The sequence below is a fragment of the Phalangium opilio genome, unplaced genomic scaffold, assembly GCF_054372755.1.
Source record: "Phalangium opilio isolate 3A_F unplaced genomic scaffold, DU_Popi_V2 ptg000031l_1, whole genome shotgun sequence".
Lineage (NCBI taxonomy): Eukaryota > Metazoa > Arthropoda > Arachnida > Opiliones > Phalangiidae > Phalangium > Phalangium opilio.
The window spans coordinates 1,866,010-1,879,906 of NW_028324158.1; the positions used below are offsets into that span (position 1 = coordinate 1,866,010).

Genomic DNA, 13,897 nt, shown 5'->3' on the forward strand with positions numbered 1-13,897 from the left:
ATTAGTCCCGCGATGAAATCAGCGAGACCAAAACGGCGAGACCAATTCAGCGAGATCATACTTTCCTTCTCCGAAAACGATAGCGATAGTTTTACACCAAGAGATGGATTCACTTCAGAATTCTGTCGATTTTTCAATCGATTTCACAGCTTTAATTATCCCGATAAATCAAACGATGTGATGATTTGTGGGTAAATAAAACCCAAGAAATTTATTTCGATCATCCGTTATTAATTTTACTGGAACGGAGTGGAGTTAAGTTGAAATTCGAATGAAGTTTTGAATTTTCACAAAGAAGGTACTTTTGTAAGTCAATAAATTTTCCTCGCGACACTCTAAATATTAAAACATAAACGTACCGTAACCAGACTGCTTGGACACCATGAATCTTTCACCGAATGTGGTCAAAATGGTGCAGAGGATATTCAAAATCAGCAGTGAACACAAGATGCAACTAAAATATACATAAATATTAATATTTATTTGATAAAATACCTTAAGTGAACATTGTTTGTCTTCACGTAATAATAGACTAACAAGAAATGCAATGGCTTAAGTTTATCTTATAAAAAATAATAATATCTTCAAAGCACTTCTCAAGTTATTTAAAATGTTTTCGGGTATTCATGGTTTTCTCTGATCCAACTAATAAGGAAAACAATTATAGTCATGATTTCTTTTTCTTTCTTTAATATGCTTTAGACCATTTGTTTAATTTTAAATCAAGCCCGAAATCTTAAACTGAGGGACACTGTATCCGTTGTGATTCAATTTAGTAAAACAAATTCTAGCATTGGCTGTGATTAATTTGGTGTTCTCTCTTATATCCTTCAAAAGACCAGTAGTCGAGGGGTCCGTCACTCGTTAAAAATGTGTACGAGATTTGAAATCTATGCAAATTTCTTTGATTTGTGATTAGTTACGGATTGGAAGATTTGTTAAGGATTTAAAGATTTGTTAAGGATTTAAAAATTTGTTAAGGATTTAAAGATTTGTTAAGGATTTAAAGATTTGTTAAGGATTTAAAGATTTGTTAAGGATTCGAAGATTTGTTAAGGATTCGAAGATTTGTTAAGGATTTAAAGATTTGTTAAGGATTTAAAGATTTGTTAAGGATTTAAAGATTTGTTCAGGATTTAAAGATTTATTAAGGATTTGATGTTTTATTAAGGGCTTGAAGATTTATTACGGGCTTGAAGATTTATTAAGGGCTTGAAGATTTATTAAAGGCCGACTTCCATCGAAAAGAGTTCTAGCGAACTGAAAACTGAGCATCGAGACTAACAATGGAGCGACCGTGCCGATTTTCGAATCCCCGCTGGGGTAAAAGATGGAAGGGTTCTAGCTAAGTGAAAGCCGTGCAATGTGGTTCTAGCGAAGGAAATTCGAGAGGAAATAAATTTAAATGATTTCTATTGTTCATGTTCAGTTCAGTAGAACCACATTTCACGGCTTTCAGTTATCGAGAACCCTTCCAACTGAAGATGAACAATAGAGAATTTCCTTCGGGGGAAAGCAAAAATTCGAGAGGAAATAAATTTAAAAGGATTTCTATTGTTCATCTTCAGTTCGCTAGAGCCCTCTTTGCACGGCTTTCAGTTAGCGAGAACTCTTCCAACTTTTGACCCAGCGGGGCTTCGAAAATCGGCACGGTCGCTCCATTGTTAGTCTTGATGCTCGGTTTTCAGTTCGCTAGAACTCTTTTCGATGGAAGTCGGCCTTTAAGGGCTTGAAGATTTATTAAGGGTTTGACGATTTATTAAGGGTTTGAAGATTTATTAAGGGTTTGAAGATTTATTAAGGATTTCAAAATTTATTACGGATTTGAAGATTTATTAAGGACTAGCGTGTAATAGGAACTTCCATCAAAACGATATAAAGAATGGGTAGATTTTACTGATGACTAATATTTTTGTAGCACCCTAGGAGCGAAGTCACTCGGCGTTGCCCGTCAGCCCCTTTCGGGATATTTTTTTATTACTTTTCACGCGGACATTGTTCCATAAAGAAGGGTTTTAAAGTTTTTGGCCGCTATTTAAAAAGATGGCAAAAAAATAGCACCCGAAAGACCATTCAGCCCGTCTATAGGTTAAAGGAAAGTAGTGTACTAAATATTTGCGAAATCGGTTGAAACGCATGGACTCTGTTGCATAGAGAAGATTTTTACATTTCTAGGCGCCATTTGTTAGGATGGGGGCAAATTGGGGGAAAATCTTTCTTAGTACGCGCCTACAACTTAAGAGTAAAGGCCTGTCCAGACTGACACATTTTGCGAGTTCGCATCTTCGCTTTGCTTGTTTGCAAGATCGCGCTACTGTCCACATTGGGTTTTCGCTACTTTGCGTCCTCACCTCGCGAAGACACAAATTTCTGCGACTATGGGAGTATATTGGTTGAAGATTGAAAGATTGGGAATTTTTCGATTTATTTTTTTTTATGGATTTTTAAAATTTATGGAAGTTGTGAGATTGGAAAGCTTAATCAAGGATTAGAAAGATTTTCTGGGATTTAATTATTTTCTTGGAATTGAAAGATTTTCTGGGATTTGAAAGGTTTTCTGGGATTTGAAAGGTTTTCTCAGATTTGAAAGATTTTCTCGGATTTGAAAGATTTTCTCGGATTTGAAAGATTTTCTCGGATTTGAAAGATTTTCTCGGATTTAAAGATTTATCTAGAATTTATAAGATTTTCTGGGATTTGAAAGATTTGTGAAGATTTAAAGATTTATCAAGAATTTATAAGATTTTCTGGGATTTGAAAGATTTGAAGATTTTTAAGATTTCAAGATTTAAAATCTTATACTGAACGAGATTTGAAGGAACATCGGACCCCTCGCCAGTAGTCCAGCTAGATCGTCATCAGATGACCACGAAACTACCTTGGCGAATTGCTTTTTGGGCAGTATACTTAAAATAAAATCAGAAAAAGCCAAACAGCTTTTCATCATGACGTAAAACTAATTGGAAAAGAAAAATTAATAAATATTTTGTCACACTTCGATTTTAAAAAATACCCTATTTGTCTTCCTTGCACAATCGTTTTTGTTAAAGCCCAATTACATTGTGTGTTTTAACTAAAAATATCTCTATGTACTCGATTTTTTTCTATTACAAAATTCTATGTAATGTGACGTACATATTCATAAAAGAACCAATAAGTTTAAAAATGTCAAACGTCTCTTACATAATAACAAGTTGATGAGGCTTAATGGAAAACTCTTCTCTCGTATCACAACTGTATACTTGTGAATTTAAGTGCATTTTGCTTGTTGCTGAGGTAAAATCAGAAAAATTAGTATTATAGAAACTAGGTTGTTTCAAAGATTAATGATTATTATATCAATAGATATTTTGAGAATATCTAAAATTGAAAAAAAAACTATTCCTAATTCTTAAAATAAGACCAGCTCATCATTAAAAAATGGGAAATCTGAAAAAATTAATGAGTCAAAAAAATAATCCTTTAAAACGCTATGGCATAAAGAACTCGGCTTAAAAGCTTTAGAAACAAATCGATCCAAGAAGACGTTTGTTTACAAATTATGATTTCATTTCTAACAGCATGAATGTATTGCGTCATTACCATCCACATTTTTGGGCTATTGCTTATCGTTAGCTTTTAAATTTCAGGTTTTTGCGATATTTTAGGCTGAGATAATTCAATCTCATAGAATAAATTTGGTTTCTGTTTATTCACGTTAATGTAAATTACTAATTTTCTTTGATTTACTAAATCCTTAAATGACTATTTAAAACCAGAAATTATATAAAAATTAACCTTGCTTAGTTCCATAAATGAAATCGGACATTTTATTAAAAAATATCACTGTGTTAGCATCGCCCTCTAATGTACCAAGTCTCAACTACTGCTAAATGCACGTACATACCAAAAATCTGCAAAAAATAGGAGCACTTTTTAAACAGCAGTACTATTCCAGAGTAAATAGATTATCCTACGCTATAGTATCATACATAATAAAATTTATTCCACGGTCTAATTATAAGGTAATTTGGTTAAAATAAGTACTGCTACTTGATGGATTTTAAAATGATTTATTTAAAAACCAGATATTTTTCAATATATTTCTCCATGGAAGCATTCGAACCGTGTTCCTTCCTCAGCCGTTTTATTTAAAGCGCTGATATTTTTTGTTTGAGTAAGAACCCATGTAAGACTTAACAACGTTTATCCTAGACTATTGTGCAACGGAACGACCTTGGTGAGCGTGTACAAATCTAAGATGGACATTCATAAGCTCTCGAGACTTAGATGAGTACTTGGTTTGAGCTATTGGTGGTCACCCGTTTCCGCAGTTTTAATTTTCATACCTTAAAAACCTATATCAATTTTTCATGACTCACTTCCGCACAGTTTGCAAATAAAAATTTTATATTTTCCTCTTGATTACATTCTAAAACGATGAAACTTATGCTGCTGGCCCATTAATCCATATCCTGTTGGACCGAATATAGCCAAAATGCGAGGTTTTATGACCATAAAATTTCAGTGCTATTAACGATAGATTTATTTTTAAGGCACCTTTTACTTTTATTTTTTAACAAAAACACACTTGTTTTAATGCTTAATACTAATACTAACCTAACCTAACCAAACCCTAACCAAAGCCGAAGAAACCTAACCCTAAATCTGTGCGGAAATGGGTTATGGTAAAAAATGGTGAACTAAAATTTCGATGTAAAATCTGTGCGCAAAGGGTGTTGAGATTTGTTTATTTTTATGTATCGCGACAACTTGTTTAGTTTGAAGGTATCGCGCGCGACGACTTGTTTTTTGTTATTGAACTGATAAACGACCACCCAGTATGGAGCCATTCCCCTTTTTTTAGATCACTAAGTTCGCTTTTTAACCTTTTCGAATACTTTTACCTAAAAATAGGAGTGCCTCCCCCTTTTTTGAAAAAAGAGAGGAATTTTTACTTTGACCCTCTCTAAAAAGATCACTCTTGTACTAGCCACCGAGCTGTAAACATGTAACCAATTTTTGCTCAATAAATTTACCTCATTTTCTAGTTTTTACAATTAAACTAACGTCTAATAATTTCCCTGACGACTCGAATTACAACAAAGGGGCCAAAAAATTGTTCGGAATTGGGGTTCGATTCTCGAAAATTGTGCGGAAATGGGCATCCTCGGAGCCGTTAATAGGAGTAAAATCGGAAAAATATTTTCTATCTGAGCTTTTTTTTTCGTGTGATTAATTTCGAAACGTTTGTCTCTGTGAGAAGCACTGCTAGTCCAGTAGTTCCCGGTTCGAAATTGCTTGTTTCTAATTAATTTTCGAGCAAATAATAATTTCTTTACTTGTGTACGGTAATATTAATCATACCAGAATGGAGAAGTTTTCCTACGTCCTTCTCCGTACAATCAAATGGCACGCAAATTCCAATACGGATAGGGTTGTCGTAGAATGAGGATGATAAAGCTATCATGTATTTCATAAGCTGAAATAAAATGTTAGAAATAATTTCACTTGACAACACTTTTCTTTTCTTGGGAAGAGGTTTAGATTATTACTTTTGTTTTCATTGTGCCATTCACCCCACGAAATAAGTCGTGAAATAATACCACACTTTTGGGTTTTGGAGGAAGGGGTGGTCGAATATCAACGAGGCAATATCTGGTTTTGGCCATATCGGACCCATTGTACGTTGTTGTCCAGTTGTATTCGATGCCGTTCAAACATTCGTCGTAGTTGCCGTACCATCCTGAGGTGCCCAACAGTAAACCGCTCTGTATTTTTCCGATGGAGTCGACCACTAAACATGCAGTAGATGCATTACAATACACATAAATGTTAAATGTTTCGGAAATCCTTCATATATGCGGTTCCCAAAATAACGGTCCTCATAACCGCGGGAAAAAATTGCGATTTCCCGAAAACGCAGTATACCCGTTAGGTCAGTTGCCTATACAGCGGTTTTCGTAAATGCGGCGTACCGTTACAACAGTTCACTAAAGAATAGTACTACCAGGATTTGAAAAAAGTCGTATATGACGGTGTAGATTTGGTTATATGAACCATTAGAGTAATAGGACAAGTACAGTTAATTAAGTCAAGTTACATATGGTTATTAGTACCCCAGGCAGTGTTACTAGGTTAGGCGAGGTTAGGTTAAGTTTGATTTGGATAGGTTTGGAATCCCAAGATTAGGTAAAATTCGGTTAGGTTTGGTTAAGTGGCTTGGTTTTGGTTATTTTAACTCCAATAGTTTAAGGTCCGGTGTTGTTATAGGCTAGGTTTGGCTATTTGCACCCCGACAGTATTATTTCTGGTAAGATTAGGTTATTTGAAATGCAATATTAGGTCAGGTTAGTTTGGATTTGGTTGGGTTATTTGAACCCCAATGGTATTAGGATTGTAAAAATTATAGGTAAGATAATGTTAGGGCATGATGATTATTTTGATCTTAATAGGTAAGGCAAACTGTAAGGTTTAGAATTGTTTTAACACTGCTATTTCTCAAGGTTGCGGCCACGTTTTCTAAAACAGCCGTTTTGAACAACTCTTTTGAAATGCTCTTCTGGGAAATGGTGGTACAAGATACACCCAATTTTTCAAGGGCCATTAGTATCTGTGTTCCCCTCAATATTTGAATTCGTAAAGTGCGGTGTATTTATAGCCTTATTTAAAGTGAACGGTCCATATGAAATTACCACGTCATATTCAGTTAATATATTCAATTTCTTCGCCAAAAATATAAAATTCTCAAATATTCTAAAATATTGTTCGTTTCCATGTGCTGACTTTGGTTTCATTTATAGTTTACACATGCTTCTACTTTGTTAATACGTATTATAAAAAGGTGTTTCATATATATTTTTAAACTGCGATTTTAGGACAAATATAGGAAAAAAAGATAATTTGTCATTCTTATTCATTTGTTATTTCAAATAGTCCAAAACGAAGAAGAAAAAACAGCAAAAACATAAGGACATGAAGAAAGGCTTTTACCCTGCAATGCTTTCAAATCCAGCTCTTTGATTTTCCTCATGAGTCGAAGCAAAGCCATTTGACATTTCGTACTAGGCTTAGCTGCTCCTGTAAATCGCATAGCTAATGGTAGCACTTTCTTTATTAGTTCATTGGCACCCATTTGCAAGGACGTCTCCATTTCCAAAAGTAAATCGAAGGCCTCTTGAACTGTAGCTTCAGTCTTAAAACGTGGAATTGTTGAATCACTACCTAATATGGTTGGTAGTATGCACGAAAGAATGGTCAAAGTCAATAGAATTTCTTTTAAATAAAATTTCATTTTCTTCAAATATGCTGATAAATTGTCGTAGGGAAAAGATTTATAGCTCCGCTTGTGGTTCTTGGAGAAAACGTTCTTGAAATTTGCAGATTAATACAATAAGCAGAAATGTTTTTGCAGTTCAGTAGTGTTTTCAAACTCTCACCTAATCTGAAAGGAAAGAGTATGGTGTATGAAACTGCATGGTATATTATACACATATCCAGTTACAAATTCACAAATCAAGTTGTGTGTAGGGAGAAAAAAATTGTACGAATTAATGACCACGTTGACCAATTCATGGATTAAAGAAAAACGGCCTGCGTTAGACTTAAAAGGAGGGTCAAAAGAAATTCAATTGGATTTTCATCGATGCTTCTACTAATTGTAAAACCAATCTGCAAAGTGAAACATCTAGGAAAAACCTCTAATGATTTTTAAATTGTAATCAGTTTGACATGGATAATTTGAAATCAGTACCTCCGACCAATTGCGTAACGCCCTGCCCTCTTGTTAGTAAAATTCCCGCGGCACGCTCAATTTTGAATGAAATTTAGCGCGAGATTTGATAATAGAAAATAATGAATTCATTTGATTCTCATTTGTATGCCGATATTATCTTTAAGCGAAGCATATATTTAAAAAGAAATAAAAATTGAGTTTCAGTATCCTTCACCTTCTTTTCTCTCTATTCTATGTCTATAGATTGAGTTTCAGTATCCTTCACCTTCTTTTCTCTCTATTCTATGTCTATAGATTGAGTTTCAGTATCCTTCACCTTCTTTTCTCTCTATTCTATGTCTAAAGATGGCTATAACAGGTTTAATCAGGGGTAAATAACGAAAGGAGTTAGAGACGCTAGCTTCCGTAGTGTAGAATACAGTGGGACCTTGAAACGTCATAGAATTTGTAACTAACGTAGTGCCATCTTTGGAACTGTATTGTAAATAAGAGCAGAACCTTAAAAGTTTTGCCTTAAAATCTCGCGCCGCAAGGTATTCTGGGTAAAGTAAAATGGCGGGTGTCGATGTTGTGAAGTCGTCTCATAAATCAACCCAATATAATTAAACAGCGATTTAAAGAAGAAAGATAAGTCAACAATTTGCAATTTGAAGCCGGGGAAATCCTCAAAATGTGATCAAACTTGTTTTACAGTAAGCGCGCGGTTACAGAGTCGGCCCAGTGAGCCAAGGCTTAGTGTGAACTGTGGGATCAGGATCATCGACTGTATCTGTGACTAAAGAAATTAAAACAACTAAAACTGTATTGAAGGATGCAAAAACGACATTTAATTCCATTTCATTATCGAATAAGGAATTTACCAACTTTAAAGTTGCATGTTTCTAATTCAAGTGCACCTAAATGAATAAACTTTACTCTAACCCTAATTGTCACTCAGTCGTAAGAAGACGAACACTAGCAGACGAATACTAGCAGACAGGCGAAAATCGATATCCCAGCATGCCTTTCGAATCTTTGCTGCCACGCTATTGGTTGCAAAATATCATACTTATTTTGAATTATAGGCGGCGCAACCGAGGCGTTTTCTCTCTTCTGTGTCTACGTTTGAAAGTCCCACTGCATTCTACACTACGGAAGCTAGCGTCTCTAACTCCTTTCGTTATTTACCCCTGGTTTAATGGATAATCTTCCAAGTTCTATGTGTTTTGGTTAATTTTACAAGTGTCTAGACAATTCCCTCAAGTAGTCGCAATGGGTGCGCTTTCTTTGACCCTTGCTTAACAACGCTTACATCTTTGATATAAACGGCATAGAAAATACACATTATTCCCTGAATAAAACGCTGACAAAGTATGCACAACTGTATTGGAGAAACGTTTCTCTTAACATTAAGACTAGGCGATTTTATTAAGTAAGCACGTTGAAAAACCAAATACAGTGTAATCTGTATATGTTCGAAAATTCGTTCAGATCCATTACCACTTTTTCAACATTAATTATAAATATAGCATTTAAAATATGGAAAAATATTTCTAGTTACTTACTTGAAATGTATTTCGGTTTTCCAGATCAGGCTACAGTTATTATAAAAATTGAACGACAAGCCTTTACCGTAAAAATCAACGATTAGTAAAGAACTGAAGTAAGCACCTTTAAAGGAACGAAATGATTTATCCGTTATTTAAAGTTATCACTCTATTAGATAAAAACGTACCACGACCTTATTAATGATGTTAAATCAAAGTTCGTCTTTAATGATATGATTTCGCTCTATATTAATCGTTTTATTTCTACATTTGCATATAGATTCCATTCTTAGTACATGGATGTCGTCAAATTATTCTCATGAAAAGAGGCTCAGTGCATAATATTCGGGGTAGCAAAACTATCGTCAGCATTTGTTTTATCAAAATCAGGAAGTTTAACGCCAATAATTTTTGAGTGTAAAAAATGTAACATGGCTCAAATTTATGTTGTTAATATATAGTAGGGAACTCTCATTAATTTAGAAATATTAGCCAGAAATAGACTTTAAATCGCAGTTCAGACAGAGCGAACTGAAGCAAATCGCCTTTTTACTCATATACAGTGAATTGTTAGCGAGAATTAGTTTCAAATCAATTAATCTAAAAAGCTTAGGTTGTAAAACAATGACACTTTTTTGCTGCCTCTTGCAAAGCAAAATTATAAAATTTGGATTTTTTAGAAATATTCTCTACGAAACTGAATTGTGCATACGGAATCAAGATAGAGGTAAAGTGATTTAATGCCGGTATGGTATATGAAGGACTAAAGTCTAGTCTAAGTAGCATTGATTCTATAATAAATGCTAAACAACAAAAAAAAACTGAATGGGTTTAAAATAACGTCGAGATAAAAACCAATCATTAAAGTCAAGGTTTCCATACTGAACACAATATAAACTGAAACTATGCGCAATGGTTCACTTAACGTTTCTCTAACACCAAGTTGAAATGGAAAAAGATTAAAATCAAAACATTAAAAACACAAAATAATTTTTAGGCTTAAATTTTGCTTGATAGTTCTGAGGTTATTTTACATTGCAATATTCCATCTAAAAAAATTTATAATAGTGCTAACCAAGTTTATTTGACATGATCTAGATATCCTTCAGAGTCATTATTCTTTTAGAAAAATAACAAAGAAAATGTTTTGGTTTAAAGTGTCTAGTCCGTTGGGATATCTAATCAATGTTCAAGTACAGTTAAATTTAGGCAGTTTTCCTTAAATCTATGTCGGCACTAGGAAAAAATTTAAGTTACCTGTCCGCGCTTAGTATTATTTCGCGTTGAGTACGCCGAGTGCAAGTAGAGAGAGAGAGAGGGTAAAAAATGTTCACCACGCTCAACTTTCAACACCTAGCAACCGGCGTAGCCAAAGTACATCCAATCACTGAGCTCGTTAACGTCACGTGGGTTTTCAACGAGCGTTTGTTTTATTCAAAATCACAAATATTGTTGCTAACAAAATATCCAATGAAACATACATTCATTCGTTTCAATAAATGAGATATATCGTCAGGTATTTTTTCAATACACCCCATTCATTGGCTAACCATTTTATGGACTTCATAAATCGTTTCTTCGTCACTAAACTCAAAATAATTAGCCATATTATCAGTGAAAAATCTAACCTCACTGGAGTACTAGGACTAGGCTCTAGTTTTATTTTTTTGGTGGAACAGGCGAACTTGACTACTATCTCACGTGGCGTAAATTTTGCTCACTAACTGGCTTGGTTGGGGTAGAAACTTGAGCATGTTGAATAGTTTCGCCCTCTTTCGCTCGGAGTACTCAACGCGAATATTACCAAGTGCCGATAGACTATTTGTTTGTGTACTTGGCAAGCGTTGCGCACCTTAACTGCCCAAGGGGGAGAGGGGTTAGGTTGGACGCAAAATCCCGATTTCAGATATGAGTAAATTCTATATGCTACTTATTCGTAAATGTTAACTGCAATCTACCGAATTTCTTAATATTGACGTTTCAGATAACCCCTAAAGAAAATCCCACGTAAAACGTACTAGTTAGAAGATAGAGTTTATTTAGAATTCTTACACATTCTCGCAATCTTACCCATAATATAGAAGTACGAAGACAAGCATTCTTACAAGGTACCTGAATAGGTGACGTGGAGGTTCAAGCACCGCAGCGTTAGTATTAGATATTCACAGCCCCTGAATATTTTTTTCGATTAAGACTCTCTACAGGACAGGAGCTATATCATTCTTTGATTTAATTCTTGGGGATTTTACCATATACTCCTCAGCATATTCGTCTTGACTTTCTTGAGAGTGCGTCCATGCGAATGAGCGAACGCTAAAAGTGGGAGAAAAGAGAGGGGTTGAAAAGTTTTCTTTGTTCACCGTCACAGCCCCATCTCACTCAATATTATATAGCTGGCTAGGGCTACTGCCCCATTCAAGGTGACTTTGAAGGATCGGCTGGCGGGAGACCCCTTTTGTACGGAGGAACGCTTTTGTAAATTGACTCCCAGGATCTCGACCTTCCGTGGCCCTCAACCAGCGTTTCTTAACCGAACAGATAGGGATATCGTAAAAGGGTACTTAGCTCTCAAAAACTCCGAGCAAGAATGTTTTAAGATAAGCCCTTCTATGCTTCGGGCTAGGTTTATTGCACAAGCAAGTAATTTGTGACATACTTAACTTACTTTGGGATTTGTTTGTTTATAATCGATTTTCCAACACCTTAGTACAACATACACTACACAAGATTGCGCGAAGAAAAAAATGCATTGCGAATAGCTCTTACGTTGGTTCGTATCTACTTGTATCATAAGCGGATAATAACAGTAAGTTGGACAGCACACATTATATCAGTACAAAATTAGTAATGAATGTCTGTTTCAAGACAGACGAAACAATACGGACTGATCTAGGACTATCTACCTTGTTGTTAGGTCCTATTAATACTTGGAATCTATATGTGTTAGCTATTGGTCCACGTGACTTTATTTATAACCAATGATAGGAAATAGTACACCACTAAAATCGCAGGATTGTTTATTATGGCCGGCCGACTCGCTTTGCGGACTCTATCGCGTTAAGGTTTAAGCTTAAGACGAATTAAACATGATTAGTATACTAATAACCGATAAAAATGAATCAAAATCTATTATGAGTCTTGCCAGTAAAGAATCTGTTAGTAACAAGACGACCCAAGGGCTTGTAATAACAGCCACATCGTACCCTACTTAACAGGCGTACATAAAATTTATGTGAATAGCCCCTCGGTGCGCTACTTTTGAATGTGCTAAAATGATTACCCGTAATCCTTACTTCAAGAAATTTATTTATGTTATAATTGTAATAGTGCGACACAAAGACAAATTTTGAGTGAGTAGCCCCTCGATGCGCTACCCATAATATTGCTAAAATTATTATCCGTAAGACCATTTTAAAAACAACAATGCTAAAATGATTACACACAAGTAATCCTTAATATCAGAAAAGAAGATATTAGTGATTACCCCCTTGAAGATCGACTTACCTTTAACAGTGCTAAACTGATTACGTACTTAACGCTCAATAAATACACGCACAGAAAGTTCTAGTTTACAACATAGACTTATGCCGTAAGAGTGATATTGAAGTTAAAAAATTACACGCTCATTAGACGAACATTGTTTTGACTGTACCATACAGTCTATTAATGGGTCTGTGTACCTGTTTTGCCTCCCCACCCTTGACGTCTAGCTTGAGCGTCGCCACTTTGTTCACCAAAATTATCCTTGAGGAGTTAATGTACTGTACTGCCAACTAGTCCCAGTAAAGATGATCGGTTTTTTCAACGATCCTAAAAAAATCAGTAATCAGGAACTTAAGAAATTCCATTTTGTTGAAATTCTTATCTTTTATTATAAAATTAAAATCATCTAGAATGTACTTAAAGGGAGGGTGAAGTGGAAAAATAAAGTGATTTTTTATTGATTCTTCTACTAATTATAAGACCATTCTGCATAGTTAAACATCCAAGAAATAACACCGAATGATTTTAAAATTACAATTAGTTTGAAATTTCATGGATAACTCTAAATAAGTACCTCCGACCAATCGCGTAACGCCCTGCCTTTTTATTAACAAGATTGTCGTGGCACGCTCCGTGTCGAATGAAATTTATCGTGAGATAATCGTGGCGAGAGACATGGAGCGTGCCATGATAACTTTGTTAACAAAATTGCAGGGCCCTATGAGATTGATCGGAGGGGCTCATTTCAAGTTATCCTATAATTTGAATTTTAAAATCATTCGGAGGTATGTCCTGAATGTTTCTTTACGCAGACTGGTCTTATAATTAGTAGAAGAATCGATAAAAAATCACTTGATTTTCTTTTTCATTCTCCTTTTAAGATCAATTTCCAAGAAAATTTCAGCCTTTGTGACTTTAAAAGCTCGATCGTATAACTTTAGAAATATTATTGGCAAATAATATGAATTTCTAAATTGGAAGCTGTAATCTGACGTCACAGAGTCAAAATTTGAAGATTTTCTATTCTAATAGAACTTCTTCTCTAAGAAAATGTTTCGCGAAAAGGGGGGGGGGTCGGTTCCTTTTTTTCTGGAACAAAAAATTATTGATTTGTTTGACTGAATACACGTTTAAGGACCGGATGCTAATAGAAAAGCACATATTTTCCTAAAAT

General features: G+C 34.8%; 1 protein-coding gene and 1 long non-coding RNA gene across 2 annotated transcripts; both read right to left on the bottom strand.

Annotated features, from left to right (window-relative positions):
- Positions 1–342: 342 nt before the first annotated feature.
- Positions 343–9,665, bottom strand: LOC149687456 (uncharacterized). The gene is made up of 6 exons (XM_089870838.1): positions 9,429–9,665; positions 9,326–9,364; positions 6,973–7,418; positions 5,535–5,776; positions 5,322–5,461; positions 343–454 (listed from the first exon to the last, which is right to left on the bottom strand). The coding sequence occupies exons 3-6, from the start codon at positions 7,271–7,273 to the stop codon at positions 343–345; spliced, it is 795 nt and encodes a 264-aa protein (XP_089726964.1). The 5' UTR covers positions 7,274–7,418; positions 9,326–9,364; positions 9,429–9,665.
- Positions 9,666–10,838: 1,173 nt separating this feature from the next.
- Positions 10,839–11,767, bottom strand: LOC149687457 (uncharacterized). The gene is made up of 3 exons (XR_016383847.1): positions 11,620–11,767; positions 11,490–11,553; positions 10,839–11,411 (listed from the first exon to the last, which is right to left on the bottom strand). It is a non-coding gene; the product is annotated as an uncharacterized LOC149687457 (long non-coding RNA).
- Between the last annotated feature and the right edge of the window lie 2,130 nt (positions 11,768–13,897).